The 19018-nt window shown below is 30.8% G+C and overlaps 3 protein-coding genes across 5 annotated transcripts in view; 1 reads left to right on the forward strand and 2 right to left on the reverse strand.

Moving 5' to 3' along the window:
• LOC108750064 (regucalcin-like) overlaps window positions 1-5391 on the reverse strand; it is a 6174-nt gene extending 783 nt beyond the window's left edge. The window contains exons 1-5 of one of the 3 annotated variants that reach the window (XM_018489275.1): window positions 5259-5391; window positions 1867-2033; window positions 622-831; window positions 339-551; window positions 73-185 (exon numbers count right to left, since the gene is read on the reverse strand). In XM_018489275.1, coding sequence (XP_018344777.1) covers window positions 73-185; window positions 339-551; window positions 622-831; window positions 1867-2033; window positions 5259-5323 — 768 coding nt within the window. In that variant the 5' untranslated portion in view covers window positions 5324-5391. Of the gene's footprint in view, window positions 1-72; window positions 186-338; window positions 552-621; window positions 832-1866; window positions 2035-2684; window positions 2839-5258 lie in introns of those variants that run through there. The other 2 variants (XM_018489276.1, XM_018489277.1) reach the window with 2 other exon arrangements.
• A 4930-nt stretch (window positions 5392-10321) lies between these two features.
• On the forward strand, window positions 10322-14961 carry LOC108750063 (protein transport protein Sec61 subunit alpha). Its single transcript, XM_018489274.1, has 8 exons — window positions 10322-10517; window positions 10707-10774; window positions 11801-11866; window positions 11975-12185; window positions 12257-12514; window positions 12635-12802; window positions 13115-13503; window positions 13591-14961. Exons 1-8 carry the CDS (start codon window positions 10511-10513, stop codon window positions 13852-13854), a joined length of 1431 nt encoding a protein of 476 aa, XP_018344776.1. The 5' UTR covers window positions 10322-10510; the 3' UTR covers window positions 13855-14961.
• A 639-nt stretch (window positions 14962-15600) lies between these two features.
• Window positions 15601-19018, reverse strand: part of LOC108749868 (integrator complex subunit 5) — a 3627-nt gene continuing 209 nt past the window's right edge. Inside the window, exons 2-10 of the mRNA XM_018488865.1 lie at window positions 18530-18950; window positions 18294-18429; window positions 17536-18205; window positions 17213-17457; window positions 16939-17144; window positions 16726-16872; window positions 16503-16643; window positions 15903-16163; window positions 15601-15822 (exon numbers count right to left, since the gene is read on the reverse strand). Coding sequence (XP_018344367.1) covers window positions 15601-15822; window positions 15903-16163; window positions 16503-16643; window positions 16726-16872; window positions 16939-17144; window positions 17213-17457; window positions 17536-18205; window positions 18294-18429; window positions 18530-18950 — 2449 coding nt within the window. The remainder of the gene's footprint in view (window positions 15823-15902; window positions 16164-16502; window positions 16644-16725; window positions 16873-16938; window positions 17145-17212; window positions 17458-17535; window positions 18206-18293; window positions 18430-18529; window positions 18951-19018) is intronic.

Genomic DNA, 19018 nt, shown 5'->3' on the forward strand with positions numbered 1-19018 from the left:
ACGTATATTGTTACATTAAATAAATCTATAAATTAATTTTTTAAATAATAATTTATTACTTTGTATACTTACTCGAGATCCACCAAATAATGCTATCCAAAGATTGCCATCTGTATCTATAGTCATTCCATCAGGTAATCCTTTCAAATCAGTCTTATTGAGATCAAATACAATCCTCTTATTAGCTAAAACATAAATTATAAACAAACATAAATAAATAATAAATTCTACTTGTAAATTTTATGTTTCATGGTTGATGTAATTTTCGGTTAAATATGATATATACTTTTGCAAATTTGTTTATAACATAATTTTAAATAGAAAATCTAATATCTTACATATTGTCCCATTATTCGGATTGTAATCATACGCTGCAACCTGATAAGTAGGTGAGTCAATATAATAGAAAGTGTTGTCTTCTATATTCCATGCCAATCCATTACTTATTGAAACAGGTGATATTTCCTTTTTTGGCTCAAGAGCATCATCAACGTGATATAATGTTCCTAAATTGGGAGCTATCTTTCCATTGACTTCGTTACCCATAGTACCTATGAAAAATATATATTAGGCGTAAGCAAATAAATTGCATTTCTATTATTTGTGATATTTTTAGTTTACCGAGCCAAAATCTTCCAGCCGAGTCTACTTTTCCATCATTAATTCTCGTTTGAGCCTGAGGAGAATCGACCGAACACAACACTTTGACTGGTACCTTAGATTTATTGCTGTCTCCGTCCCATGTAACAAGAATAATATCTTTTCCTGAACCTGCTATAAGTTGGTCAACACTGTCATCCACAGGTACAACAACTCCTACAGTCCCATGATCTGAAAAAGCATTGTGGAATTTATAAATTCTAAAGTAAATGCTCTCTTATAAATTTAGTGAAGCATAGTAAAGCTTATAAAGAGTAACCAAGAGGGATAGGAAGGTCGTGGCCTTCTAAATTTTAAAGGACAAGAATAATTAAAATCACTTAAACGAACTATACTTAATGCTTATTCACAAGAAATTACTTTCAGAAAAGAAGAAAGAATTGGAGATTAATACATTTTGTTATAATAATTCTTACCTACCAGAAACCATTCAATAATTGTTATAAATTTACATCGAGAAGTTTCTAGAATAACTAATATATTTTGTCAATAATTCTTGTTTACCAGAAACAAAGTCTCAAGTAACAAAGATTCTATATTGCAATAAATATTTTCTTTTGTAAGCGAATATAATTATCATTTTAATAAAAATGATAAAATTATATTTGCTGGTAGAAGAAAATAGTTAGACTTTGTTTCTGGTAAAGAAGAATTATTGACAAAATATATTAGTTATTCTAGAAACTTCTCGATGTAAATTTATAACAATTATTGAATAGTTTCTAGTAGGCAAGATTATGACAAAATGTTTTAGAAAATTTAGTATTTGATTTTTTTAAGAATATAAAAATTATTTTGCAAGAAAAAAATATTCTTTAATAACATAAAAAGTACGATCTCCGCACGTTTACGCTACAGAGACGCTCCTGAGCCAGAGCGTCACGTGAGCGCCGAGCCTCGAGCGATAGTGGGGGTAGCGCGCTGGATCGGCCCGAAATGTGCAAATCTTTGCGAGCACTGCTATAGTGTTATAAATTTAAGTTTTTTTAGTTCGAAGAATCAGTTCACAATTTTAAGAGAAAAATTAAGTAAATTAGTAAATCAAATATATGAGTTTGTGATTTTTGCTTGCTAATAATTAATTAAAAGTAATGTAAAACAAAACAAGTCCAATAATCCATTTCATATTCAACTATTCCTCCCCATTATATTTAAAAGTCACTCCAATTTGATCTCCCCCTAATAAAAAAGAAATGTATAGTCTACCTATGTATGCGCTGGTCACAACACCTGTTGCGGGATCTAGCCTGCGTATATACTGATTGTATATGTCAACAAAATACAACTTTTGAGTACGATGATCCCAATGAGGGCCTTCGGAAAGGCCGTAAATATCTGTCACTTTTTCGACTTTTATATTTTTACTCGCCTGCCTGCAAACAGATTACGATATTCGCATTATACATTCTGAGACAATTTTAGATTTAGGAAAGAAGAAGAAAAAGAAGATTGTAAAGGAGCGTAATTAAACAGAACAGACGTACATCTACTTTTTCATGTAGCGTACACTCTTTGCATTCTTCCATACTTGTAAGCACTAGTGTGCACTTTTTCGCAATTTCGCATTTCTTAGGCCGGAATCAGACTACGTATTGAAGAATGAAATTGAAGATTAAAGATTGAACCAATTTGACCAATCAGAACAAAAGGAGCCAAAATTTCTTTGTCCTCATTGGTGAAATTTTAATCTTTAATCTTTAATCTCAATCTTTAATGTATAGTCTGATTTCGGTCTTACGTTTTTATTACAAAAAAAAAGAGAGATGCAGAAGGAGCAATAAAAATGGATCTATTATGATATATAATATGATTGGAAACGAGACCGTTTATATTAAAACTTGAAATATGAAGCGCCTTACCGGTCCGAGTGTTGAGATGTTGAACTACTATATAATATACATTCATTTAAATTGAATTAATTTTCTTTCTATTTCTGAAAATTAATTCAAAACCGGTAAGGCGCTTCATATTTCAAGTTTTTCTATTATGATATATCAAAAGAAATATAACTGGTCGATATTTACGTCGTCATTGTTTAAAGTCTGAAGAATATAGGTATGTATATACGTTCGAGATTAATTGAACGGAACACAGCTGAACAGTCGAAAGTTCGATAGTTGGCGATGGATCGTCGCAGATGAACTGAATGGAACTGAAGCGAACGGCAAGTAGTCAAAGAGGAACTTCCCAGTGTTGTTAGACGGGCCGGGTTTCAGATGCATGCGCGAATGTAGCTTCAGTAACGTACCGGTCACTAGTAAATAGATCATTAGTCGCTTAGAGTTGAAAATATTGAAAATTTTAGTATATTTTACATATTTTACATACGTATACATGTATATAAATATATATAATATATTTCTATATATGTATACGTATCTAAAATATGTAAAATATATTAAAATTTTCAACATTTTTGAAAAAATTTTACATAAACAACTATTTACTAGTAACCGGTACGTTACTGAAGCTACATTGGATGCGCATGCGTCTGAAACTCGGCCCGTTTAACAACAGTGAGGGGAACAAGTTGAAGTGCAGCGGATGATTAAACTTGAGCGGGGACGGCTAATTACACCGATTGCCTTAAATAACCAGCAATCGTCCCGACGATACTGAGCGAAAAAAAAACGGCGACGGCTATTTAATTAATGCGATTGAGCTACCGATAAAATTGTTTGTTGGAGTCCAGCTAACGGGTTATCATAAAAAATACGCGTGGGGTTATCAAGATATAACACGCGTTACATTACAAGGCCTCTCGATCACACTCCGATTTGTTTGATCAACGCTATTTCCAAGCAAAACAACAAGTCAAAATATTGTCAAAATGAATTGTAAATAAAAAGCGTTATGAATTGTAAATGTTTGAAAAGTGACTTTTCATTATTATTTTGGAGTCATTGACTTGTATTTAAATTGGTTGGTAGAATGACTCATATTAAAATTTCTAATTGTATTAATTGTTATTTCTAATTTTCTTCTACGTTTAGATAATAAGAATTTAATAATTCTTGTCTAATTTTAATTTTTTATAAACAAGGTACCACAGGCTTGATAATTAAGTTAATGGTCGATCAGATTAATTAAAATTTCACCCTTAAACATTGATTTAAAAACAGCAGTTGTACATTGTGAACATACATGCATCGTAAATTGCGCGTAGAAACTTTGGAACATTGAAATTTAAAACAGAAAATATGTCGTATATTTATAGAATAATGTTTATTACAACAATATCGGTGCGCTATAAACAAGTCGAGATATTCTACGTGTAACGCAAATTGTCGCGCGTTGATGCGCGTTGATGACATAACATTTTAATTATATACCTATGTATATTCCAAAGATAGAAATGTATGTTGAAAAGATTATGGAAAGTTATATAAAACTTGTACATAATCACGTTCAAGATTATGCAACATTCGTTTGTTTTCCTTCATTCTACGCGAAAAGTGTTTATTTAATGATAATGATTAAAAAATGAAATTATTCCATGTAAGAGATAAAATAATCTTGTTTACAATTATGAATAACATTAATTAAGAATAACCAGCAATTCAATGTGAATATCACAAATATCCGGAATTTATATATATATATAATCTCTAAAATAAATATTTTGATTTATCTCTAAAGCTGAATACAAAATAGATTTGTGTCTATTTAGATTACCTTTGTACTTAACGTAGATTACCTTTAATTTCAGTTTAATTTATTTTTTATCTTCTTTCAGATAAATTATAAGAATCAGAAAAAAATAAAAAGTAGGGCAAATACGAGATTAAAATTAATATCCATTGAAAAAATGGACATTAGTCAGCCTATGTTTAAAGCTGAATAGAAGACTTAGTCGACAAAATTTCGTAAATAGGATTAAATGTAAGTAGCAATGCTTATAATAGACAGGTAGAAAAGGAAATTGCGATTTCTATTTTTATCAGATAAAAATAAAAATTCTTAATGTTCTCTCTCTCTCTCTCTCTCTCTCTCTCTTTCTCTCTCTCTTTCTCATATAAATTCATATATACATTATTGCATTCATGCGGAAAGTTTTCACAAGAAATTTATTTAATACAGAATTTTTTGTGAAACAAGTATTATCGAATAATTATTGAAAAAAAAATATTTGTAATTCAATAAAAAATGTATTTTTCAATAATAATTATTACTGTTGATTGAAGTTTTGAAATATTGAATGATTCAACTTAATGATCTTTTTTAATTAAAGTTTAATTAGTTTCCCTTTTTAATTATATTTATTTCCTGGAAGATGGATGATTATATATATTTTAACTTCGATTTTTTGTGGAAATATTTTTATCTTAGATTAACATCTCAAGTAAAATGAATAATTTAAATACACAATTTAACAGCACTCTGGATGTTGCTTCATCACACACATAAATTATGTTACGTACTACAACATTGCGTATTATTTTTAGTATTTAATGGAAAAACCAAGCGATAAAAATCTAGCTTTCGTTTCTCATTGTCTCGACAGAAGGAAATATTACTTAATATTACGACTTCCGTTTATTAATGTAAGTTCATGACATCTCGTCAATTTGTCGATGCATGCATGTCCTTTCACTTACCCGCCGTAAACGAGGGCGACGAGAATGCACACCAGGGACACATATTTACAAATTGCTCTTCTCATGACGAGGTTTATAGAGTCGTAGTACTCGATTGGAAAGGAATGGCTCTTTCAGGGTAGGCTGAAAAGAACGAATAAAATCGGAACGCACGTTGGCTTACTTCTTATATGAGCGCTCCTACCTTTACGGTTTGGTCGAAACCTGTGGAATTTTTCCACGAACGATAAATATCAGAATGTTAGATAATGTGATATTCATCATATTACTTAGGATCATTTTTTTCCTTCTTTTGACAGTAATTTACGAAATTGTTATTGTGCCATTTAATGGCGTGTAAAAATGAAATATTTCAACGATCGATATTACTTACGATAACAATCTTAACAGAGAAAGACTGCGGATATTGATTATGATTTGTTACGGTGAAGATATATTGTACAAACTTTCACGATGAAAATATGTTATATCATGAGGTGAGAACAGATCTTTTTAAATATTATATAAATATTATTGTACAAAATATTTTTAGTATACTTGATTGGGTTGCTGAATCTTTTTCTTGGTAGAAATACTTGTATTTTTGTATTATCAAGAGTATTTCTAATACTCTTGATAAATAATGTATGTATACATGCGTTAGTAAAAAATATTAATAAATTATTTAAGATATTATCTAAACATATATAAAAATTAGGCGCATTAGACTTACGCAAAAAAATTAATGGATATATTAGATGCATTAAAGAATATTTGATATATATATATTTCTTGATTTACAGCAATCGAACATTTTATAAAATATATTTGATTTTATCAAGAACAATCCATAAAATCTAAAAGTTAGATTTAATTAGAGAGAATTATGAAAATTCGATAATAATTAATGATCTGTTAAATATATTGAAGAAGTCACAAGCACACATTCGTAAATATAAGAGTGTCTGTGTATATAAATAAAAGCAACAATGAAAGTGATAAATTTATCATTTGTAACAAGTCATTTGTTATACAGGTCGTTTCTCTGCATAAAATATAAGCCCCTGACCGATATGTATGGATATTCAATCAAGCAGACACTGAAAAGGAAACAAGGTAAAAAATTACGTAATTTATACTTGGCATAAAAATTTAAGTGTGTTATATGTATACAGATTGTCCCGAAATTCACAGATCAAAGTGCTAAAGTCAAAATGCAAGTTAAAGTTCTTGAAAAAAATATAAGTCGAAAAAATATTTATCATTCTGTTTTCATACAGTTTTTTGAGATTATATACAGTTTAAAAATAAGTTTAAAACTGGCCAAATATGATTATAGTTAAGTGGCCGTTTATTTGTGGAATCGTGTGTCAATAAGTAATTACTCTTGCTAGTTTTATTCGTTGATGTACATATGTTATAACGCTTTAGAATGCAATTAAAAATACTTAAATGTAGGCTACTTTGTATTAACTAAATTTTTTTTTTATAAAGCATATTTATTAATTTAACCCCTTTTTGAGAATTTTTGAATGTGAATTTCATTATACACAGTTAAATTTATGTGAAATATCAATGAAAATTAACAAACGAAAAATTCCTGAGTCTATTATTATGCAATCCATCGTGTTGGATAAAATCAAACAATAATTTTTGTCGGCGGGAACATTTATATAATCAGAGCGTGAAATATGATAATCTACATCTACGTGTTCACAATAATGTAAATAAAATATGTTTTACGTGTGTAAACAATCTATAAATATACAGTAAAAAGGATTCGTACAAGGAAATGTTTATAAAAAAAATCTTATTTGTAGAATAGAAAATAAACATTAATTAGCAATTTTATACAATAAATATTCTGTTCTAATAATCGAGCTTTGCATGTATTTCTGATTTTAGAAGCTAAATTTCTCGATTGTACAAATACTTTTTGATCATCCAAACAATACAATTTTTAATTTTTGCTTATTTTTCAAATTATATATTTACAATTAATACACATCTTTTTGATATATATAATTTTAATATAATATATACATTTTAATATATATATTAATTTTACATTTTCTTATTTTTAATATAATATAATACACACTTTTTATTTATTCATACAAAAGTAGTAGTAATTCATCAATGTTATATTAAATAATACATCAATATAAGTAAAAAGAGAGATAATATTTATAAATCATAACAATATATATATTATAGTTTTATAAATTATATTAAAGTTTACGTATTTTTCGACGTCTAAATATGTAATCAGAAGATGCGCGTATATAGCGTCTACCGTCAAATATATTTTTAAAGTTTAGTATATTAAAAACAATTTTATATTATTATTATGAAGGGGATGATATACTATGTTATGAAAGAAACGCTATAACGTATCTTTTACAGGTAGGAAAACGTTTATGTAATTAAAAATTATTGTTTAAACAAATAGATATTATGAAAAAATGCATATATTGGGGAAGAATATATGTATATAGATTTTTACAATTAAAATGAGATAAGTATCCAAATAACATGCATGTTGCATAAGATATCTAAAAGACATCTTTAGATATCTTATAGACATAAGATAAAAGACGTAGATTTACGTTAGTTTTAGGTACCTTATGCAACATAAATGTTATCTGAGAATCACGTCCACAAGTGTATTTAATGCGTAGAAATGAATTAGGTAACGTAGAAGATTCATAATCCAGAGGTCCCAGGTTTGAATCCCACTAAATGTCTAATTTCTTCACCTCATTTAAATAACTTTATCCAAGAGATATCTTCCAGAATACAATGAAGATATCTCCTGAATAAGGTTATTCGCAACTTATCTAGAAGTGAAGAAATTGGGTATAAGGTATGTTTTTTAATATCAATTTAAGTAAAATTTAATTTCAGGTATAATTATTATAAATGTCTTAGGAATAAAAACCCTTAAATATGAATATTTCTTTTTTCGAATATTAAACTAGTGTCAGCTCGGATCTAATCTATTTCAATCCATTCAATCCATTTTCAAAGATTTATAGTACACATTAAAAAAATTTTAATTTATTTTAATCCGTTCTCGTTTGCTGGAATGTATACGTATTTTTCAGCCCGATTTATGTCATTTATTCATTCAGATACATCATCGTTGTTGTCGTTATCTTTGCTGAATTGTATCCCCTTTTGTTGCACCCAGTAAACGAGATATGGATTAAAATGGATTGAAATTTTTTTCTATCCGAGTGCACACACACACACATATTTTAAATAGCGAATTTTTGGATTTAATTGGATTCAATTGAATTCAATTAGATTTAATTAGATATAATTGGATTGAAAAACTGCATTTCCTATTCAAAATTTTAAATTATTTCAATCCATTCTCGTTTGCTGGGGAATTGCATATGCCTTTCAATCTAAAAATAGTATTAGCTTTTTCTGTGTGCATTGTGAATACTGTCCAATTCAAAATTTTGTCGCACTGTTAATTATCTTATAGTATCCATATGAGGATAACTAAAGGATGACTTCTTTGGATATCGTTTAATCGTCTTTAATATTTTTTTTTTGTTTTAAATTATATTTTGGTACATATAACGTTTAATAACATCGAATTTCTAAATTAATTTTTACACAAAACGAAATAAAATTGCATTACTGATAATATACGTCCTATTTCCTGCGATGTTTATATCATGTTCTATGTGTAAGAGTCATTATTATCTTTCATCATAGTCTCCTTTAGGGACTCGATTACAAAAAAATATTTTATTAGTATTCATTAGAACACGAGTAAAATTTCTCATAATTTATTGCTGCACCTTTTATTCTGTCCTTCGTATTGCCGAAAAGACAACATGAAAAAGATATCTTTCCGTTATTTTGGTACTTTTTATCACACATTTGCGAACAATACGCGAGATCGCCCACCAGATGGAGTTCAATTTCTCGTATTTGAAAATCATATAGGACAGAATAAAAGGTGCAGCAATAAATTATGAGAAATTTTACTCGTCAAAATCAGGTTTCTAAATTAGTATTAGTGATGCTTGGTAGGCGGCGTTCAAATCGCAAAACTCCAAACTCCACCATATACCATGGACACCGACGAGATGCTATTAAAGATCGACATCCTTACGGAAGTTGGCGTCCTTGTGAATATTGAAGTAATTAAGAGTTAAAAACTGAAAATATTGTACTAATTTTATGATTAGTTTAGTGGACATATTTATGCATTTAGAACTCAATAATACTCAATTTTTCTTTAAAATTGTGATTTCAGTGCTACCATCAAAGTTTGATTATCAACAGAGATGATAACTTCAGAGAAAAAATTGTAATTTTTCTGCTATATATAGAATATTATAGCTTTGCAAATATGCATATTTATTTATTGAACATTTATGTAATAAAAAATCATAAATTTAATCATGTATGAACCAAATATTTATGTTAATAATAGCAAATTTATATCAATTGTCGATAATGTCAGCGTTCTTCAATTACTTCCGGGCCGTTGGGGCCTTTTTTTATATCGCCGAAAATTTGTCCAGGGTTGATAGTCTTTAATAGTATCTCTGCCATGGAGTATAGATACTGTATAGGGCATTATCTTTAGTTTTTTATTATGTTTTTGAATATCTTTATTTTAATGTGTGAACATAAAAAAAACATTGCAGTTTATTTTAACTTTTGTTTGTGACATTATTTTTCTTTCTTTTTATTACGTTTTTTAATATATTTACAAAATGATTTTGCGTAAAAATATTGCAAAATATACTTAATACCTTTTTCTACATTTTTAATATCTTTTCCGGTAGATTTCATGAATTTTTGCTAAGTTATATTGTATAAAACAATTAAATATATATCTGTTATTGCGGAAAAATTTACCTCGACAGCCGATGATTTAATAATCGATACTTTTTTTATCATTCACAAAAATTTACCCAGAGTCGATATGGTTTATTAACTATGTCTTATCGATAAAACATGCCACGCTATTATTGACTGGCGCGTCGCGTCATCTGGTGTCGGGCGGCGGAATTGCAAGCGGAAGCGTGCCGGCCAACATCATCAGGTCACGTGACATTGTCATATTGATACGTGTCCGGCGGGGTAAGCCACGACTCGCTACGCTTTGCCAGTCTTGCATACGCGGCCGCGTTCGTGCGCTTGATGAGAGGGTACTTTGCAACGGTGTCGATTCACGGGATCCTGTGAGGGAAGGTCACTCGATCCGTGGTGCTTAGGACAGTCGTGTCAACGTAGGCAAGATGGGATGTGAGTATGTTTGTCATTTACAGTCAGAAATAAGCCGCCGTTATCACGGATTCGCGTTCGCAGCCAACCTCTTTCATTGTCGTGCGTAACCTCTCGCACAAACATATTGCTGGCGACGCGAATTACACTGACATACGCGCATCCGTCGCTCCTGGAAACGCTAAATCGCCTCTCCTCTTCTGCTTTCAGTCAAATTTCTCGAGGTGATAAAGCCATTCTGTAGTATACTGCCGGAAATAGCGAAGCCGCAACGGAAGGTAAATCCCACGCAACGTACGATCTATTTCCGTCTCTCTCTTGTATTTACAGTTTCGTATACCGTTTTTCCTAAATTCCTTAATCGTCCCGGGCGTGTGTAAGTATAGGACGAGATGAATTATTCTTTACCATCTGTTTATACACGTCTATGACATGTGATGATAGTGTAGAATTGTATTCCTTGAAGCTATAACTTTTCTTGATACTTTTTTCCTGCTAAACTTATACTTTAATCTTTCTCAAATCTATTCTATAATTGCATAAGTATAGCTGTAAGTGATTGCAGTAAGAATAGATCAATCACAGTCGAATTTGAGAATATTCAACTGTTGTCAATTCTTACAATGGCAACTATTTATAACTACGCTTAAGTAGCATCTATAATGAGATTTTAAGGCATAAGAAATTAATTAATTATAGCTGATCATTCTCCTCATACTTTACTGTGATTGAATGTTATTTCTTATGGCTGAAGTAAGTCAAAGTAAGTCTTGAGTTTTATGCCTTACAATCTTGATAGATGCTGCTTTTCATAATAATAGAATGAAACTTTAATGTTTTTATATTTAGTATTTTAATTTTTGGCTGTGACTGAGACATGCGAGATGTATTCATTATTTTTCATACATCATTCATAGATTTCTTTCAAATCGCAAAAGTGTAAAAAGTTTGTAACTTGAAAACAGCTGTTTTTGTACCGCTTTGAAATGCTATATTTTTTATTTTTTAATTATCCTACCTTTTTTTATTTATTACCTACAACTTTTCGATTATCCAATAGCGTACAAGTCAAGAATAGATTTGTTTTTTATTGATTCACTACTTTCTCATTTGTTGTCAATTATCAAATATATACTACGTATTTGACTTTAAATACAAAGAGTGTACACTATAAAAACAGAGTTTAACTATAAAAACAAATCTATAGACCCAGCCACAGTCCTCTGAAAAATATGTCTTCCGAGAGTGAATTTATCTTAATCGTAATGAAATGGAGTCAAATGTGTTTTTATATCTTTTCATAGATCCAATTCAGAGAAAAAGTATTATGGACGGCGATCACATTATTTATCTTCTTAGTATGTTGTCAGGTGAGTTTATGAACCTTAAGGTTTAAATTAATAATATAGAAAGAAATTGATAGAAAATTGTATGAACTGTCACAAATAAACATAAATACATAATCTCGTTATTTTCAGATTCCATTGTTCGGAATCATGTCTTCAGACAGTGCGGATCCATTTTATTGGATTCGTGTGATACTTGCGTCGAACAGAGGAACTCTCATGGAATTAGGCATCTCGCCGATCGTTACTTCGGGTCTTATCATGCAACTGCTTCACGGCGCAAAGATTATTGAGGTCGGTGATACACCAAAAGATAGAGCGTTATTCAACGGCGCGCAGAAATGTAAGTACATAAATTTTCATGTATTATCATTGAAATGGAGCGTAAGTAGCATTTGTTTTTTCTTTGTGCAGTGTTTGGCATGGTTATTACCGTTGGACAAGCTATTGTTTATGTGATGACTGGAATGTATGGAGATCCGACTGAAATTGGAGCTGGTGTCTGTCTCCTGATTATCATCCAATTGTTCGTCGCTGGACTCATTGTATTATTATTGGACGAGCTTCTCCAGAAAGGATATGGATTGGGAAGTGGAATATCTCTCTTTATTGCCACCAATATTTGCGAGACCATTGTCTGGAAAGCATTCTCGCCAGCCACAGTTAACACCGGTAACTTTCTTGTTATTAGAAAAAAACCACATGATATATATTTTATATTATTCTTGATAATCTATTTTGTCTTTAAATCAATCTATATCAACTAAAATCGTATTTTTGTACATTTAATAGGACGTGGAACAGAATTTGAAGGAGCCGTAATCGCGTTGTTCCATTTGCTGGCCACCAGACAGGACAAAGTTCGAGCCCTTCGAGAAGCGTTCTACAGACAAAATCTTCCAAATCTGATGAATCTTCTTGCCACCATTCTAGTATTCGCTATCGTTATTTACTTCCAGGTAAATTGCCGATAGATCACAGGGTATTTGCATGAGCTATAAAGTTTTTATTTTACGTAATTGTTTTTTAACTGATACATCTTCAAGCAAAAAAGTATCAGACTGGACACTTTAGAAATAAAATTATTTTATTAATTATATGTTGAAAGTCTGAAAGTTATTGGCACGCAATTATATCTGAAATAAATTGATTTAATAAAGAATATATATTATATTATTCGAAATATTTAACTTTGATCATGATATTCTTTATCGCATTCATATATATGGTCGTTCTTAAGTCTTAATAATGTTTAAAATTATTTTATTTAATGCTTCCGTGTAGATCTTCCGATCAAATCCGCCAGATACCGCGGCCAGTACAGCAGCTATCCAATCAAACTGTTTTACACCAGCAATATTCCAATTATTCTGCAGTCGGCTTTGGTGTCCAACTTATACGTCATTTCTCAGATGCTGGCCGTCAAATTCCAAGGAAATCTTATAGTGAATCTGTTAGGCGTTTGGTCGGACGTCGGTGGCGGAGGGCCCGCCAGATCGTATCCAGTTGGCGGATTATGTTATTACTTATCACCTCCTGAATCAGTCGGCCATATCGTTCAAGATCCTGTTCACGCCGTGCTCTACATTCTCTTCATGCTTGGCTCATGCGCTTTCTTCTCCAAGACGTGGATTGAGGTCTCTGGCAGCTCGGCAAAAGACGTCAGTATAACTTTCACTAAAAGATGATGTATGTAAATCTTCTCGACGCTATACAAAAATTTACGATATATATTATTGAACTTTTAGGTTGCTAAACAACTGAGAGAACAGCAGATGGTAATGCGAGGCCACAGAGATAATTCCATGATTCGCGAATTAAATCGATACATCCCTACCGCCGCGGCATTCGGTGGACTATGTATCGGAGCTCTCTCCGTATTAGCAGACTTCTTGGGCGCAATTGGTTCTGGTACCGGTATCTTGCTTGCTGTCACAATCATATACCAATACTTCGAGATCTTTGTGAAGGAGCAAAGTGAAATGGGTGGCATGAGCACGTTACTCTTCTAACTTAATTCATCTATAGACTTAAAAAGTGAACTTTTTTAATTCTGAAGAACTGAGTAAAATAATTTATTGTAAAGTAAGAGTTGGATTGGCAACTGTGTGTTTATGTCGAAGCTCATAGAATGATAGACAAACACCGACGCCAAACGAAAGTTCCCCGTTGTTATTCATAAAGTCGCACATATTTAACTTATCATTGGTATATATTGTTGATTCTCTGCTCAAAAGATTATATTGTCGATGACAATTCTGAAAAAAGTCTATGTGCTTCTTTTACGCAGAATATATTAACGTGACCATTGACACATACTTTGATATATATTCAAATGGTATACATTGATATACTTTCAAATTTGTTCTAACAATTCTATTTTACATTAAATTTATAAGAGCTTTGTTTATGTAATATTGAGAAAAAGAACATACCCTTATTTTTACATTAAACGTTATTGATTCTACGCTGTGTCAAACGGTACACGAAGCACCAACTGAGAGAGGCAAGATACACAGTGACGGAGCGTAGAGATTATATAAAAACATAAACATTTAATGCTCGCAAACGCAAGCACGGAAGATGCCTATCCTACACCATCGTGCTTGCGTGTAAGATTTAATATCTTTCGTACAACGAGCAGCGTGTACATAGTAAGAAAGTGATTAAATATTTTCAACATTTTTTATTAGCGTTTTTGGGCTCTGTAATTTGACGTAGACAGAGCCGTGTGAAGACTCAATGGCGTACAAGTAAAATCGTGACATTTATATATATGAATTGAATCGATTTTGCATACGATTATATGAAATAATCATTTCAGTTAGGACGAGACACCCACCTAGGGTATTCGTGCAGCAATTCGAACAGCGTTCGTTCATCTTAGGTACCATCCATTCCTGTATTGATAATATATAATACAAAGTAAATATTAATTATATTTGTTTCTTACATATGTATTTAAGAGAGAAAATGTGCTTTTATAAATATTAAACACATGTATATTTTTCTTTTCGTCTTCCTTGTTTCACTCCTCAATGGCTTTATTGCGCTTTGTTATGCATAATCTCATCACGAATATTTTCTATATCTCATGGAGTACTTTCCAAAAACAAAATTTCTATCTATATTATTAATTGAGAATTACAACCAATCAATTATATCGTAAAAACAAGGATCCATGTATTATGTAATATGTTACATATTATAAAAAGCAGAATGTATACAAGAAACTAGTAAAGATTACTTTCTATTTTATACAGTGTGTGTGACTGTCATTTTCTACTTTATATTTAAGATTGTTACATAAGATATATATGAATTATAACTATTGTTATATAGGATATCAATGTAACAGGGAGAAACAATTAAATGTCCAAATGTACTTACTGTTAATGGTGTTTAATACATGAAACTTGTGGAAATATTTAATCTTAGTATTTATATATTTTGAAACACATGTTATAAGATAAATCGAGACAGAAGGAGAGAGATTTTCATATGAGCTAAATATTTTGATAATATTGTATCAATCAGTATTATTAAAACATGATTATGCTTTTATATGAGAAATTATTTATATATAAGTATGTATTATAAAAGTAAAAAAAAAAGGAAAAAAAGGATATGGATAACACAATTTCATTTTTTATCAAGTTTTATATATATTATTACTGTCAAATGCGATTGCTAGTATTTACAAAACGTATAACAATTAAAAATAATTTAAACATTTTAAAAATATATTGCATTTTATATTATTTATTTTCATTGTAAAATAATGTTGAATACAAAGATCCTAAAGTGTGAATATTTGCCAATAATACTAAACGAAGAGTATCTGTAAAACGTGCATTGGGCGATGACATATCGATATCTCTCCAAGCTATATTGGTACCTTCATTTCGCGTAAATAGCGCTGGAGATGGCACATTTTCACGCATGTACGCCCACAAACATTCCCTCATTATTGTATTTATCTGCAATCAGAGCCATTTGCGAGATATAAAAAATTCGAATGTATGAATTTAATTGAAATAATGTAGAAATAAAAACATACTTGATGAGGCTGTAAAACAGGTAGGATATCCCTAATACTCGCCAGCGGCGGTGGTAATAATTGACCAAGTGCCATTATATTGACAAGCGAAACGCCCTCCTCTGTATTCCAATTAGCCATGACAGTCGCGGTAATGCCTCTCAGTAAAACGGAACAATATGCTAATGCCGGCCTATACCAAGCAGTCAATTCTAACAATGTCCACAACAGAGGAACATCCTTGAATTTGCGACGGATTTGTAAATCTCTTTCTATTGTGACCTGTAGTAATTAAAAATTAAAATAACTAGCTAGAGATGATGCATAGTTCAATATCATAGTTGTTTGTTAATGAAAGATTCAGTTAGTTAATTAAATTTAATAAATCTTGAACTTGTTGCCATTCTTTAATTATATATTGGGAAAATTTAGGAAAAATATTCTACTCTGACAGAAACAAAGTTTATAAAACATAAATTTAATCCAAAAGTATCTGAAGCTAAATAAATCTTGTAAATGTTCTCAGAAAAAAACCTCCAATTGAGAAGTTAATTATAAAAAAATCAATAAATTAATTGTGAAATTGAAAATTAACATATTAACGATTAACATAAATAATACCTTTGTAAATTCCTCGTCAGGCCACGGTAAACCATTGTACATAACATCAGGCGATACCAATTCAACTAACAATAAACTGACCATTGTCAGAGCATCCAAGTTAATTGGATATCGATCTGAATCCTGATTGCTGCAACAAGCCTGAAAATAATTTAAATTGAATGTTAGAATATTTAATATAAAATTTAGAGATTTACTAAAAATAAACTATTGGATTCTTTACTTTTATAACGTCTATTAGCAACATTTTGTTTAAAGTAATGATTTCCTTATCGATCGAATTTTCTGGTGGAAGTCTTCGTGGACCATGTCCTATGACACCAGCGTGAAATACCGATGAATGTCGCTGTGCTAACATGGTACTCGTCACCTAGGATGAGATCATATATCAAAACATTCTGCATATTTTAAATGTACTTTTATCATATTTTTATACCTGTTTATGATTCTGATGTAATAATAACATCTCTTCAAAATGAGGCTCGAATTTTTCCTTTGCACCAAAATATTTGGCTTGCTCATTATTGATACTATTTCCTAGTATCTCTCTAAGAGCCAATACACGTGCGGACGTAGAATGACATGTTAAATCTTTCAGTAAATGACATACCATCTTTACTCCTTGTTCTTTTTTTATAATATCTAAAAAAATTGCATTATCATACACTTTGTTACTTAAAAAATAAGGCTTTTTATAGAATTCTAATTACCAGTTTGAGCAATGCACAAAAAGAAATACTGTATGATCGCCCTTGTTAATTTCAGCATAAGTTCTATATCGAAAATATGATCTTTTTCGGATGTGCTTAACAGATCCAAGAGAGTAATGATATCATTCGCCAAATCAAAATCATCGCTTCTCATCAATAAACAAGATATTTGATATAAATTAGCTCTAAGGGCTCTGCTAATCATTTGTGACTGCAATATCTCTACCTTATTTGATTTTTCCCATCTAAGTAAAATAGAAAGAGACACTAATTATTAAATCAAACTATAAAATATTTAATTATTTTAAACTGTTGACACTTGCTTTAACATCAGAATAAGATTTTTGAATAACTGTTTTGATTCCTCCTTTTCTATCACGTTTTTATAATGTATTTCTCTGAGTGCTTGCTCTAAGACCTGCGTAAAGTAATCATGTCCAGCAAGCATATTTTCAGTTACAGATTTATTCGTAGGAAATTGTACAACATTATTAGTGATAAGACGTATTAAAGCCGCAAGATGGAACATTGTTTGCGCCTTCATCAATATGTAAGATATTGTGGAGACGACTATGTTCGGATTTTGACTTCTGAGAAAACATAACAGCCTGACAGCCGTTTGCACACGCAGTGGATTTGGATTTAGTAGCATTGGTACTATCAACGATATCTCCTGTTTGATAGAACTTAGCAGATGAATATTTGCGGATTGAGGTCCGTGCGTTCTCAGTAAAAGGTCGATCTCCTGTAGAATCAATTCTAATATCTCCCGACAAATGTTTTTCACATTTTGCGCCGCATTAACGCTGTGATAGCCGACATTGCTCGTGTTTAAACTTATATCTAGTAATACATTGATTATTTGTGATGCGCCTTGTTCACATCCTAATATTAAGTGTACTGTCAAATCCATTAAGGCCGCTGGTTGATTATCAAAGTATTTACACCAATCTGCTGCAAACAATGTCAGTCGTGGTATGATGTCTGATTTCACTAGAACAAACATTATTTTATAGCTATATTTAATTGTAATGATAACATTAGACTTTACTTTAAATGTAATTTCTATTAAAAAACATACATATTTGTAACACATCGCTAGTTATTGCTTTTAAAAGAGTCTGAGAAAGTGAAGCCAAATTCAAAAGAAATGGTACAGTGGCTAGTTTCTGCTTTTTGGTATCTTCATCAAGACTTATATCTTCTTCCAAACTCCACTAAGAAATAAATTATTCAAATATATTATATATATATGTAATACATAATATGACTTAAATTAGAAATACATACATCATACAACTTATATAATAAGCTTACCTCAAATAAGTCCAACAGTGCTTTTCTAATATCTTGAAAATGGCTACTAGCTAAATGTCCCAATATACCGACAACAGAATTTAACTTTGGATTCTTGACATTATGTTCATAGCCCATGGCACAGAAGTCTTTCAATCCACATGATAATACCCTCGTGATCACAGTATTTGGAAAGCAGCTTCCTACATGAGCAACGACCCAATCGAAATATGGACTGTGTATCACACTAGTATCTAATAATGCCTTAATACAAGATTCCGTATCAGAATGCATAAGACACTGCAGACATTGAGCCGTAATGTCTATTAGAGTCCTTGTTGCACGGCACGACATCCATTGTTGCATAAAATCATTGATGCCTGCATTGACAGGTAAGTTGCCACGTTTTGAATAGTCTGAGGACAGTTTGCCTGTGGAAGGAGCTTACTTTGTACATCGCAGAAATGGATTAAATTAATTATATTAAATAAAATAAAATAAAACATATAT

Source organism: Trachymyrmex septentrionalis, unplaced genomic scaffold (assembly GCF_001594115.1).
Source record: "Trachymyrmex septentrionalis isolate Tsep2-gDNA-1 unplaced genomic scaffold, Tsep1.0 scaffold32, whole genome shotgun sequence".
In the NCBI taxonomy this organism is placed as follows: Eukaryota; Metazoa; Arthropoda; class Insecta; order Hymenoptera; family Formicidae; genus Trachymyrmex; species Trachymyrmex septentrionalis.

Bases quoted from the DNA above. Each gene is read 5' to 3' on its own strand.
- LOC108750063 (XM_018489274.1), top strand. The intron at 11,867-11,974 runs GTGAGTTTATGA...CGTTATTTTCAG, and splicing joins TCTTCTTAGTATGTTGTCAG to ATTCCATTGTTCGGAATCAT. The intron at 12,515-12,634 runs GTAACTTTCTTG...TACATTTAATAG, and splicing joins GCCAGCCACAGTTAACACCG to GACGTGGAACAGAATTTGAA.